General features: G+C 40.2%; 1 protein-coding gene across 3 annotated transcripts in view; it reads right to left on the bottom strand.

The window, feature by feature from the left end:
* Positions 1 to 14,073, bottom strand: part of LOC115212627 (FK506-binding protein 15) — a 99,328-nt gene that overhangs the window by 11,485 nt on the left and 73,770 nt on the right. For all 3 annotated transcript variants that reach the window (XM_029781364.2, XM_029781363.2, XM_036507806.1), the window contains exons 18-25: positions 13,655 to 13,757; positions 13,383 to 13,554; positions 11,825 to 11,961; positions 9,032 to 9,115; positions 7,798 to 7,863; positions 6,454 to 6,606; positions 3,494 to 3,586; positions 1,358 to 1,504 (exon numbers count right to left, since the gene is read on the bottom strand). In XM_029781364.2, coding sequence (XP_029637224.1) covers positions 1,358 to 1,504; positions 3,494 to 3,586; positions 6,454 to 6,606; positions 7,798 to 7,863; positions 9,032 to 9,115; positions 11,825 to 11,961; positions 13,383 to 13,554; positions 13,655 to 13,757 — 955 coding nt within the window. The remainder of the gene's footprint in view (positions 1 to 1,357; positions 1,505 to 3,493; positions 3,587 to 6,453; positions 6,607 to 7,797; positions 7,864 to 9,031; positions 9,116 to 11,824; positions 11,962 to 13,382; positions 13,555 to 13,654; positions 13,758 to 14,073) is intronic.

Below are 14,073 nucleotides of genomic sequence, written 5' to 3'. Positions count from 1 at the left end.
TTTTGGCTACTATTTCTAAATTTTCGTTTTGTGGTGATAACCTGTTGCTAAACCCTTAATTATATTTATAATTATATAAAAAAACTTTTTGTGTAAGTTTTTACCGATAATGGTTTTTTCCATACAGAAACAACTTGGTAAAATTTATTAATCATTAATTAATTATTCTTTACCCTATATCTCTAATGTGTATATATATATACATATATACACAAGGTAGTATCAAAAGATTCCCAGGCTTATGTTTAACAAAAAAATAACTTGTTTACCCAAGTTTTAACATCATCACCTTGCACAGCAATACACTGGTTCTGGCATTCTTGCCACTTTTGGAATCTGGCCTGGAAGTCCTTTTCCATAAGCAAGTTGAGGACCTTCTGTGATTTGCTCTGGATCTCAACAACAGTGTTAAAGTGGTGATGTTTGAGCTGCATTTCCATCTTGGGGAAGAGATGGAAATCTGCAAGGGCTAAATCTGGCAAACAGGGAGGGTGCAGAAGTGATACCGTTTTGTTTTATGGTGAGAAACTAACGAGTGAGGAGAGCTTGGTTAAAAAATCCAACCCTTTGCGGTCCACCGATCCAGTCACTTTTGTCAAATGTCCTCTCTCAAACACTTCAAAACATCACAGTACTTGAATTATGAAAGTACAAGACCAGCCAGCTTTGAAGAGCAGAAGCCATAATAATAGTGATAGAAAATCAGAGAGAAGCGACAGCATTTCTGTGGGCCAGAGGCAGGAGCGTGTCCATTGAATGAGTGGGCTTTCCCTGAATGTGGTCCAGGATGTTTGTTTTCCATATGCGGGAGCAGTCCTACATTGCTGTTGTGGGACAGAAATATTTTCTAACTCTGAAGGAACACTTCTCAAGCTGAGGAGGGAAGCTCTGGAATTGCACTACCTGCTAGAAGTAGCAGACAAATATCCCTTAAATCATACCCTTTTTCTTTACTACCCACAAGGGGCTAAACACAGAGGGGACAAACAAGGACAGACACACGGATTAAGTCAATTATATCGACCCCAGTGCGTAACTGGTACTTATTTAATCGACCCCGGAAGGATGAAAGGCAAAGTCGACCTCGGCAGAATCTGAACTCAGAACGTAATGGCAGGCAAAATACCGCCAAGCATTCGTCCGGCGCACTAACGATTCTGCCAGCTCGCCACCTTTCTTAAATCATACCCTACTCTGTAAAAGATTAAGGATGGTCACATATCTAAAATAAAAAAGAGAATGGTCATGTTTAGAATGTCTTTGATTAAAGGGCTGTTCAGTCACAGTTTATCTGGAGCTGAACAACAACCATCTTAGTACCACTGTTGGAAAATTTTTACACTTAAAATCAACCTACCTCAGTAAAAACATCTGTATTTGCATTATTGGCTGTTTTAGCATTGTTTATTTGATCTTGATATTGTTCAGCTTCCTCTTGAAGTTCTTGAATTCTTTCTTCATATTTTGTCTTCATAGAAGATGCCTGTGAACGAAGTTTCTCATACTGAAAGTAAAAAAAAAAAGAGTTTAATATGTACTTATCACAAATGTAAAACAATACAAATAGCTGACTGATTCAACTTTATGAACATATAAATTATGTATATACATATCCTTGAAATTTTAATATTCATGTTTCCATCATTGAAGCAGATTTTTGTATGACCAGATGCCCTTCCTGTTGCCAACTCTCATTTATTTCTAAGCAAAGTAATATTTCCCCATGGTTGGTCATGTTTTCATAGAAGACTGGAAGCAAAAGACACCCCTAATATGACTGTGATGCTTGTTTACAACTGTTGTGTGGTGCCAAATCAAGGGAACAAACATACATACAAGCTATAGTCTAGTCACCCTTATAGTCCAACCAAATCTGCTTACAAGGTTTTGGTTGGTCTGTGGTTATAGTAGAAGATACTCAAGATGTCACACAGTGGGACTAAACCTGCAGCTGTACAAAAGCACAGACTATCTCAACAACTTCCAAAAGGTCATTCACTCACCAGCATACTTTAATCACTCATCATAATCATCATCATTGTTTAAGGTCCGCTTTCCCTGCTAGCATGGGTTGGACGATTTGACTGAGGTCTGGTGAACCAGATGGCTGCACCAGGCTCCAATCTTGATCTGGCAGAGTTTCTACAGCCGGATGCCCTTCCTAATGCCAACCACTCTGAGAGTGTAGTGGGTGCTTTTACGTGCCACCAGCATGAGGGTCAGTCAGGCGGTACTGGCAACGGCCACGCTCAAATGGTGCTTTTTATGTGCCACCTGCACAGGAGCCAGTCCAGTGGCACTGGCAACGACCTCGCTCGAATGTTTCTTTTCACGTGCCACCAGCACAAGTGCCAGTAAGGCGATGCAGGTAATGATCACGCTCAAATGGTGCTTTTTACGTGCCACCGGCACAGAGGCCAGCTTGTTACAGATACAGGATTTCCTCTCTGTCTCTTCTACAGCTATTGATTTATAGCTTCAGCTCTTCTTACCTAGCTATTTACATACTCACTCACTTCACATCTTTCTTCCTCCTATCATCCTCACTGTATCTCAGCTCCTTTAGTTAGTTTAGTCTGGCCATCTTCCTGGACATTTCAATGACTTCACATGAACACACCATCCATCATGGTCCCCCACACATGTTCTTAATTCAACATTTGCCATTCCTGAAGCAAGTTGTCCACACGGGTTAGACGTTTTCTTTCTCTGTTGATTCTTCCTTCAAATGACTGCCATGAGACCAGTTGACACACAAGTTCTGGATGTCATGCAATGATCAGCAATTCTCATTCTTCCCGTTTACCAGATTAAATGTTTTTCTCAACCCTTCTTCCCTTGAGCTACCATTCTCTGGATTTCCTTCTTTGCATTATGTTTTTCCTGCAGACACTGACCTATTATTGCTTAAACTGAACATCAACAGCAGTGGAGGCGCAATAGCCCAATGGTTAGGGCAGTGGACTCGCAGTCGGAGGATCGCAGTTTTGATTCCCAGACCGGGCGTTGTGTGTGTTTATTGAGCGAAAACACCTAAAGCTCCACGAGGCTCCGGCAGGGGGCGATGGCGATCCCTGTTGTACTCTTTCACTCCAACTTTCTCTCACTCTTTCTTCCTGTTTCTTGTCCCCGACTTCCTATGCAACCGCTGAGCCTGGATGCGCATTCATCCATCCGTTGATGTTCTCGGTGTCGGGGGTTGACCTGCTTTCTCTTCTGTGGGTCTTACGAATAGCAAAGGACCACGTTTTGGATTTCTCCCAGACACGAAGACCGCTTCACTCAACAAACAAACAAACAAACATCAACAGCATTCTCACCAGTCTGAGCGAGCTTGCAAAGGTGATGGTCATCTCTGCTTCTTACCTTATTAACTTGTATATGATTCTTTCTCATACAATATTGAAAGATAAAAAAAAAAATAACAACAAAATCTTATGAGGTAAAAGGTGCTTATAAAATTAAAAGCTGGATGATTGATGTAGAAGACTACCTTTTCTTTCCAACCAAGAAGTTGTTCAAGTTGCTCATTTAATTTTGTTAAGGTATTTTCTCTCTCAGCTGCAACAGCTTTTTGGTTTGCAATCTGAAAGAAAGAAAGGGAAAAAGAATGTTACTCATTTGTTGATTAAATTCTTACAAAATTATTCTTTTCATTATTTTTCATGAGAAGAAAATTATAGCATTTCATGGAAGGTCCCTTGTCTCCTGAAATATTAACATTCACTTCTTATGAAACACAAGTTTGTTATTCCATTTTGCAATCATTATGGAACTGATTTTCATTAACACAGATCACCACTAATTTTATTAGACTACTATTTTACATTACTTGCAAATGTGATCTAAAATCTCCTCAGCACATCCCTCTGCTTACCTTAGTTAACCTAGCTAAAATATTGTATCACGCTTATTTCACTAGAAATGATTCATCATCATTATCATCATCATCATTTAGTGTCCGCTTTCCATGCTAGCATGGGTTGGACGGTTCAACTGGAGTCTGGGAAGCCAGAAGGCTGCACCAGGCCCAGTCTGATCTGGCACACTGATTGTAAAGTTTTTATGAGAATAATTTAGCTATGATTCATTAAATTCTAGTAACACGAAATTTTATCCTTGGGTAGCAACTGTTATTTCCTATTTGGTCACCTCTAGAAAGTATGAAAAATGGCTAAATATTTCCTTCAAACTTTGCTTTTGTTATATTTATTCAAACTCCAAAGAATCCCTCTCAATGCATGGTTATGGTGCTCCTCCACTACTCCTGCTCATGATTAGGGATGCACATATTCTGAGCGTGATTGTTGCCAGAGCAGCTATCTGGCCTCCGTGCGGGTGGCACATAAAAGACACCATTCGAGCATGATCGCTACCAGCATCGCCTTACTGGCACCTGTGCCAGTGGCATGAGTAAAAGATTCGAGTGTAGCCATTGCCAGTACCGCCTGACTGGCCCTGTGCCGGTGGCACGTAAAAGCACCCACTACACTCTCAGAGTGGTTGGCTTTAGGAAGGGCATCCAGCTGTTGAAACTCTGCCAGATCAAGATTGAAGCCTGGTGCAGCCATCTGGTTCGTCAGCCCTCAGTCATTCGTCCAACCCATGCTAGCATGGAAAGCGGACGTTAAACGATGATGATGATGATGATGATGATATTGTCAACCACAAAGGGACATGCTCAAGTGGTTAAGATCAAACAACTGTGGTTTGAACAGAATATTTGCTATAACAACATTTCTGTTTCAGTAATTCAGCACTGAATGTATCTGAAATTTAAAGGAAACTAGATCAAAACATTGATGTGCAGTCACAAAGCAAAGTATGAAGGGAATAGTAGTCACTTCATTCGATTTCTAGATAGAAGCAAAAAGGAAATGGCTGTGTGGTAAGTAGCTTGCTAACCAACCACATGGTTCCGGGTTCACTGCGTGGCATCTTGGGCAAGTGTCTTCTGCTATAGCCCCGGGGCCGACCAATGCTTTGTAAGTGGATTTGGTAGACAGAAACTGAAAGAAGCCTGTCGTATATATATGTGTGTGTGTGTGTGTGTGTGCGTGTGTGTGTGTTTGTGTGTCTGTGTTTGTCCCCCACTATCGCTTGACAACCGATGCTGGTGTGTTTACGTCCCCGTCACTTAGCGGTTCGGCAAAAGAGACCGATAGAATAAGTACTGGGCTTACAAAGAATAAGTCCTGGGGTCGATTTGCTTGACTAAAGGCGGTGCTCCAGCATGGCCGCAGTCAAATGACTGAAACAAGTAAAAGAGTAAAGAGTAAAGAGTTACTGACCAAAGACAAAAACAAAATGAAAAATTTTGTTACACAGTGTTATGAAACTACATTAACCTCTAAAAGATTAATTGATTCTATATAAAACAGTTTTTATTGTGCATATTATAATTTTTCTATATTATAATATTGTGCATATTATAATTTTTCAAGGGCGGTGCCCCAGCATGGCCTCAGCCGGATGGCTGAAACAAGTAAAAGAGTAAAAGAGTATGCAAGATTAGGCGCAGGAGTGGCTGTGTGGTAAGTAGCTTACTTACCAACCACATGATTCCGGGTTCATTCCCACTGCGTGGCACCTTGGGCAAGTGTCTTCTACTATAGCCTCGGGCCAACCAAAGCCTTGTGAGTGGATTTGGTAGACAGAAACTGAAAGAAGCCCGTTGTATCATCATCATCATCATCATCATCGTTTAGCGTCCGCTTTCCATGCTAGCATGGGTTGGACGGGTCAACTGGGGTCTGTGAAGCTGGAAGGCTTCGTCAGGCCCAGTCAGATCTGGCAGTGTTTCTACGGCTGGATGCCCTTCCTAACGCCAACCACTCCGCGAGTGTAGTGGGTGTTTTTACGTGTATATATGTATATATATATATATGTATGTGTGTGTATGTTTATGTGTCTGTGTTTGTCCTTCAACACTGATGGTGGTGTTTTTACATCCCTGTAACTTAGTGGTTCGGCAAAAGAGACCAATAGAATAAGTACTAGGCTTCCAAAGAATAAGTCCTGGGGTCGATTTGCTCAACTAAAGGTGGTGTTCCAGCATGGCCGCAGTCAAATGACTTGAAGAAAGTAAAAGAGAAAGATTACCAGAAATTTGAAGATTAAGTTTAGAGTAATCTTTAGAAGTCATATTTATATGCTATATATTAAAATCATCATCATCATCAACATATAAATTCTTAGACCAATTTACAGAGAAAGCTACACGGACTGAATCATAAGTGAAACATAACCCTAGCACTTATTTTATCGACCTCAGAAAGTAAAGTTAACCTTCAACCACAGGACTTTGAACATAGATAAAACTACATACTATAAAACATTTAATCCAATGCTGTACCACCTTTTTGCTAATTAGACTCCTTTTATCCTCCATATTATAAAAAAAAAAAAACAGAAATAACACAAAACAGAAGTAAAAAACATCTTTAAACCAACTTTATCTTCAAGTTCTTTCTGATTTTGTTCAAGTCCAGATTTTTCCTCTGCTAAAGCCTCGAGCGCTCTTTTATGTTTCTCCTCAGCTAATTGTTGAGTTAGTTTGGCTTTCTCTTCGTATTCTCTCTTTAGTTCTTCTTCAATCTGTAATGTCTAAATAAATAAATCAAAAAAAACATTAGAAAAAGAATTAAGAAAAAAAAACAAAAAACAAAACAAAACATACATCAAATATACACTGACGAAATAAATACTAAACAAAAATAGTACTGGAGTTACCAATCCTCCTCCTCCTCATCATCATTTAACGTCTGCTTTCCATACTAGCATGGGTTGGACGATTTGACTGAGGTCTGGCGAACCAGATGGCTGCACCAGGTTCCAATCTGATCTGGCAGAGTTTCTACAGCTGGATGCCCTTCCTAACACTAACCACTCCGAGAGTGTAGTGGGTGCTTTTACGTGCCACCGGCACGAGGGCTAGTCTGGCAGTACTGGCAACAGCCACACTCGAAATGGTGTTTTTTACATGCCACCTGCACAGGAGTCAGTCCAGTGGCTCTGGCAACGACCTCACTTTTATTCACGTGCCACTGGCATAAGTGCCAGTAAGGCAATGCAGGTAACGATCTCACTCAAATGGTGCTTTTTACGTGCCACCGGCACAGAAGCCAGACAGCTGCTCTGGCAGTGATCCTGGCTCCTGTGCTGGTGACACGTAAAAAGTACTACTTGAATGTGATTTATGCCAGGCCCGCCTGACTGGCTCCTGTGCTGGTAGCATGTAAAAAGCATCCACTACACTCTTGGAGTGGTTGGCATACTACAACGCCACTGCCGCCGTCGAAAAATACCTTAGGAATGAGAACCCAGGTTCGAAATTTCCCCAAGACACCTGATGAAGGCTGGAGGGTATATCAGCCAAAATGTTGAGTTAACAACAAACAAGATGAGGACAAGCATTATTAAATCTCAGAACGAGATGTAAACAGTAACCGCTCGACAATGTAAAGTATAATAGCCATCTCAATATGGCTAACCACAAAGGGGGGTGGGTGTTACTGTAGCTTTTTAGCCCCAGGAGATCATCGTCTCCAGCTGGCTTTAGGCACACTATCTGTGCCCTTATGGTATATTTGAAAGGGATGGCCTCCCTTTGCAAATACCATAAGGGCACAGATAGTGTGCCTAAAGCCAGCTGGAGACGATGATCTCCTGGGGCTAAAAAGCTACAGTAACACCCCCCCCCCCTTTGTGGTTAGCCAAGATGAGGACAAATATCCGTCAAATGTAAATAATGTACAATGAAATATCTTTAAACAAAAATAAACCATTTCCACTTACCTGTTCACTAGAAACTGCAGAAGCTTTCTGGGCACGGAGTTTTTTGCGGTAGGTTTCTAAATCTGTCTAAAAGAGGCAGATTAAAATGTTGAGATAGCAGAAATGTAATGTAGTTTTTGTTCATTAATATTGAAAGCACTTACAACAATAAGATCACCGAGCATCTTCATGTTGTTGTTGTTCTGGTATTTATGAGTTAAAACTAATCAATTTATGCTTCATAAATTTTTAAAGATGTCCTCTGTGTAACATTCAAAAGGTGTGAGACCTGAACGACCAAAAATGTGGTATTAGACAAGGTGTTTTGCTTTAGAACTCAACTATCAGCCTTATTGGCAACCACTGGCTAGCTACATCAACGCAAGTTCTTCATAGCAACTATACAAAAATACAAAAAATGTTAAATTGGTGTGGCCTCACCTGGAATTTGCATCACCAGTCTGGAACCCCTATCTTGCCCAAGATATTAATCATCTGGAAACCGATCAGCGACATGCAACCAAGAGAATACCCTCCATCAGGCATTTGTCATATTCTTAATGCCTTACTTTCCTGGGCATGGATACATTGAAACTCTGACATCTGGCAGCTGACTTGGCAGACACCCATAAAATTATTAACCCTCTTACAAACAATAACTCTGAGCACCTTTTCAAACTCCATCTGTCTAACACCCGCAGACATGTTTACAAAGTCAGAAAACAGCACAGCTCCCATGACTTTTGGAAACATTTTTTTATGCTAAGAGTTACTGAAGCATGGAACAAACTGCCGGCATCAGTTGTTAGTTGTCAGAGCACTGCATCCTTCAAAACTTCCATGCTTCCTGAGATTCGCCAACACTACACCTGATTTTCTCCCCTCCATACACATGAAGGCTTGTATCTGACTCATACACTGTTCACTTTCCAGACATTTGTACATTACTGCATATGCTTTATATGCACTTTTGACAAGTTGTGGTGCACCTGAGCACTGTATACAATAATATCAATATTATCATTTAAAATCTGAACTGTGTATTCAATAGTCTTGATTTCGCAGCCCTTGTGTTTCACCAAATTCCTTACAAATATATCTTTCTTTAATAAATTTAAAATGTGATATCACATAAAAGTCTGTTCCCAATGGTTGTTATATTTCCAACCACAGACCAACGAATTTTTTTTTCACACCAATGTAAACAATGTAAACAAATGGAAGTGCAAGAAATTCTAACAGGAGAACACCTCACCTCAAACTGTAACTTTAGTTCATCTATTTCCTCTTCGTGTCGTCGTCTCTCATCAAGAGCTTTCTTTTTGCGATCCGTGACATTCTGTGAAAGAAAAAAAAAAAAAAAATATAAGCCTAGCTACAGAGTTTTTAATTTCAGTTATAAAATCATCCATTCTAAAAGCTTGCAAATTTAGTATACCCTTTTACTCTTTTACTTGTTTCAGTCATTTGACTGCGGCCATGCTGGAGCACTGCCTTTAGTCGAGCAAATCGACCCCAGGACTTATTCTTTGTAAGCCTAGTACTTATTCTATCGGTCTCTTTTGCCGAACTGCTAAGTTACGGGGACGTAAATACACCAGCATCGGTTGTCAAGCAATGTTGGTGGGGACAACCACAGACACAAACACACACACATATATACGACAGGCTTGTTTCAGTTTCCGTCTACCAAATCCACTCACAAGGCTTTGGTCAGCCCGAGGCTATAGTAGAAGACACTTGCCCAAGGTGCCATGCAGTGGGACAGAACCCGGAACCATATGGTTGGTAAGCAAGCTACTTACCACACACCCACACCCTATCCATTTTAACTCAAAATTATATACTACTTCCATTTTAAATCTTACAACTCCTTCTGTTTTAATCTTGCCCTCATTTAACAGGTACCTTTCTTTCATCACTTTCTACTCTAAGGAAATGTTTTTCCATCATTTTATCATCTTCAGGCCAGTCAAACTATCATTTCCTAGCTGCGTTTATAGCTGCATGTTCAAATGTCTCTTTGGATAAGTAAATAATATGAATAATATAATTTGTTACCAAGTCCTTAATAGTAACTTTGTTCAAAACTTTTACTCTAAAGTATTCAATGATTTACGAGGGGCGTTCAATAAGTAATGCTTCTGATCCACTTGCAGTTATTTGATCTAGCTGAAATTTTGCATGTACAATTATTTATATCTTTATAGATTAAGTGGCAAATTACAGCTCTGGACTAATTGTGGTTTCTGATTTACAAGTGTTTGAACAAGTGTGTGAAATGGAGCCTGTTGAGTGTCGAGCAGTGATCCGGTTTTTGTATTTGAAAGGACACACACCACGGGAGACTTTTGATGAAATGAAAGTAACTTATGGTGATGATGCCCCATCATATGACCTTGTAAAACACTGGCATCGTGAATTCAAACATGGTCGGAACTCTGTGGAAACAGCTCCCAGATCTGGTCGCCCCCTTCTGCCATTGATGAGGCATCTGTCCGTCATGTTGAGGCTGCCATTTTGGAAGATCGACGCATAACTATTCGCCAAATAGCCCATGAGGTCAAGATTAGTACCGGGTCTGTGGAAACTATCATTCATGACCATTTGCATATGCAAAAGGTGTCTGCCAGATGGATTCCCAGGTTGCTGACATCTTTCCAGAAGCAAGAACGTGTCGATTGCTCGAGGATGAATTTGGAGATGTGCCAAGAAGATGAGTCAAAATTTTTCAAAAGACTGACTACACAGGATGAAACCTGGGTCTATCACTATGATCCAGAGACCAAAGCCCAGTCAATGCAGTGGACACACAGTGACTCACCTCCTCCAAAGAAGGCAAGGGTGCAGCCTTCTGCTGGCAAGGTCATACTCACAGTCTTCTGGGACCAGGACGGAGTTCTGATGACAGATTTCCTGGCAAAGGGTGCCACAATTACAGGCGCCTATTATGCTTCACTTTTGAGGAAATTAAGAGAAGCTATCAAAATCAAGAGGCGGGGCAAGATCAGCAAAGGCATCCTCCTCTTGCGGGACAACGCTCCGGTTCACAACTCGCTTGTCGCCAGATCAGAAGCACAGGCGTGCAGCTATGAACTCATCCCCCATCCCCCCTACTCTCCTGACCTTGCACCCTCTGATTTTCACCTCTTCCCAGCCATGAAGTTGTTTTTGAAAGGAAAGCGTTTCCCAGATGATGCAGCCTTGATTTCTGAAGTCACGTTGTGGTTGGAGGACCAAGCTGGGGTCTTCTACAAAAACGGTCTCAGAGCTGTATCAAACGATGTGAGAAATGCATAACTCTGGGTGGTTCCTATGTAGAAAAAGACTAATAACTGTGCTCTACTTCTATGGGAAGTGGGTCAGGGGCATTACTTATTGAACGCCCCTCGTACATAAGAGAAAAAAAACAAAAACTCCTCAGATTATTAACCCCTTGACAACAATTGATGCAAATATGCGATCACACTTTTTCTTGCCTAACCGCAGTTAACGTAAATATACATCTATCACAGACTTTTTAGCGGCTGATGTATGTTTACGTTCCCAATCGTGTACTTTATCTCTTCAGGTGCGTGTGCTCACCATCCCATCCATTATCTTAGCTATTTTAGGTTACATTCAAGTCATGAGACTAGCAGTAGACCAATGACATGCGGATACTTTACATGCATAATACCATGTCTTGAGTTGTACCACATGCAAGCTATTTTTTTAACTTGAGCAGAATAACTCATGCATATCATATTATGATAAATAGCTTCACATAGTTCGTTTTCATAAACCGGTAGATGTAAATGTACGACGCTGTGTTATTGTAACGGTGAACGTAAATAGACGCGAGCTCGTTGGCAATTGTGTGTTTGTGTGGCCTTATTAGATAAAAAACCGGAGCAGTGTCTCGCATGCTTCAGGTAATACCAGCATCAAGGGGTAATGAAAAAACAGTAATGAAAAAAAATCAGACACAACTTCAACAAAAATTTATAGGCTGTGTTATATAATCAAAGGTTTTGAATCTCAAAATTGATTCTAATATTGCACTCACCTTTTCTAAAGATTCGCAAGATGACTTCAAGTCTGAAATTTCTTCATTTAGCTGATTCATTTTGTTGGTGAGTGTCTTCCGTTGCTGACGTTCTTCTTTGTATGAATTTGTCATCTCTGTTAACTGTTCTAGATTCTCTGTCGAGGAAGATAATCATTTACATCTAGTTTAAAACCTCTTTAAATGCGTTCGATTTTTCCAACTATGATTAAATGCTCCATGGGAGATTGAATTAATAAAAAAAAGATACAAAGAAATAATGTTTGCATATACATCATTATCATCATCATCGTTTAGCATCCGCTTTCCATGCTGGCATGGGTTGGATGGTGCAACTGGGGTTTGGGAAGCCAGAAGGCTGCACCAGGCCCAGTCTGATCTGGCAATGTTTCTACGGCTGGATGCCCTTCCTAATGCCAACCACTCGATGAGTGTAGTGGGTGATTTTCACGTGCCACCGGCACAGGTGCCAGACGAGGCTGGCAAACGGCCACGAGTGGATGGTGCTTTTTACGTGCCACTGGCACGCAGGCCAGGCGAGGCTGGCAACGGTCACGATCGGATGGTGCTTTTTACGTGCCACCAGCATGGAAGCCAGTCGGGGCGGCGCTGGCAACGGCCACGTTCGGATGGTTAAAATTGATATCAGAAACCATTTTAAAAGGCAATATGGTGTTAGGAAAGGCATTCAGCCATAGAAGCCATGCCAGAAGGTGGCGAGCATGCAAGGCGGCGAGCTGGCGGAAACGTTAGCATGCCAGGCGAAATGCTTAGCAGTGTTTCGTCTGTCTTTACGTTCTGAGTTCAAATTCCGCCGAGGTCGACTTTGCCTTTCATCATTTCGGAGTCAATAAATTAAGTACTTAATACCTTTGTCCCCTCTATGTTTAGCCCCTTGTGGACAATAAAGAAGTAAGAATTATAGCACACTGGGCAAAATTCTTAGTGCCATTTCGTTTGTCTTTATATTTTGAGTTCAAGTTCTGCTGAAGTCGATTTTGTCTTCCATCCTTTCATGGTCAATAAAATAAGCACCAGTTGAACATCGAGGTGGATGTAATCAACTTACCCACCCCACTGAGATTACTGGCCTTGGGCCAAAATTTGAAACCAATATTACTGAATCTGGAAATAAACATTAGCTTTGTAAGTTCCCAAGAGCAGATAGCAAAGATTGATAGATATCTTCAAATTGCAAGGGTAATTATAAACAATATAGAATTTACAGGTGATAATGATTTAGAGAAAGATTTATATAGTTATAATTCTTTTTTGGAACAGTGGATCTTGAAGCAGTTAAAGCTATAAATGATAGTGTGTAAATATTGGGTTAAAAAAAAAACCCTTTCGGATAGAAAAAGTCAAAGGCTACCTGAGGTTGATATTTTCTATCCAAAGGGACTTTTAAATCCAATATTTACATGCTTTTATTTATAACTTTCACAGCTTCAAGATCCACCGTTCCAGAATGGAATTATTTCACATTTTCTCTAATTTTATAAATTCTGATGACATTGACATTTATACAGTTATAATAAAAATAAGTTTTTTTTTTTACCTTCAACTTGTTTATTTAAGGTTTCTATTTGCTCCTTGGTAGCACTTTTGTCTGTCATTGTAGAATTTAACTTCTGTCTTAACTCAGTTTCTTGTTTACGAATGGCTGATACTTCCAGCTGCAGGTTACTCACCATAGAGGTCGCAGAACCCAGTTCTGATGCCATCTTAGCCTATGGTTTTTAGAATCAAGAGATTGTATATCCACATTACTATTCTGTTTATATGAATACAGAAGAAGAAAAAAAAAAAAAAAAAAAAACTCCATCTTACTTTCTCTTTCTCCAGTTTCAAGACTTGAGCTTGCGATCGTTCTGCTGAGTCCTTGTAGCTGTCATTCCTCTGTTCAAGTAAACTATTACTCTGTTCCACAAACCTGATGACAAGAATTCCAAAGATATTTTATCTATTTAATAGTTGAGATAATTAAAACTAATAAATTTCAATATTGGTGGATGTTTGTTAACCCTTATAAAACAACTTGACTAATCTATCAGCCTGCTATATATTTTTGCTAGAAAGAAGAAATGGCAAATCTTTTCAAGTATACATACACTTTTCTGATGTCTGTCAAGATCCAAATACTTCTACCAAAATTTTGAAAATAATACTCCAACTTTTTTTATATTACAAGATACAAAAAAAGTTGGAGTGTTATTTTTGCAAAATAGTTCTGTTGTCTTTAGTGTAGA

The sequence above is a fragment of the Octopus sinensis genome, linkage group LG1 (genome assembly GCF_006345805.1).
Source record: "Octopus sinensis linkage group LG1, ASM634580v1, whole genome shotgun sequence".
Taxonomy (NCBI): domain Eukaryota; kingdom Metazoa; phylum Mollusca; class Cephalopoda; order Octopoda; family Octopodidae; genus Octopus; species Octopus sinensis.
This window is presented reverse-complemented; position numbering and strand designations above follow the sequence as displayed.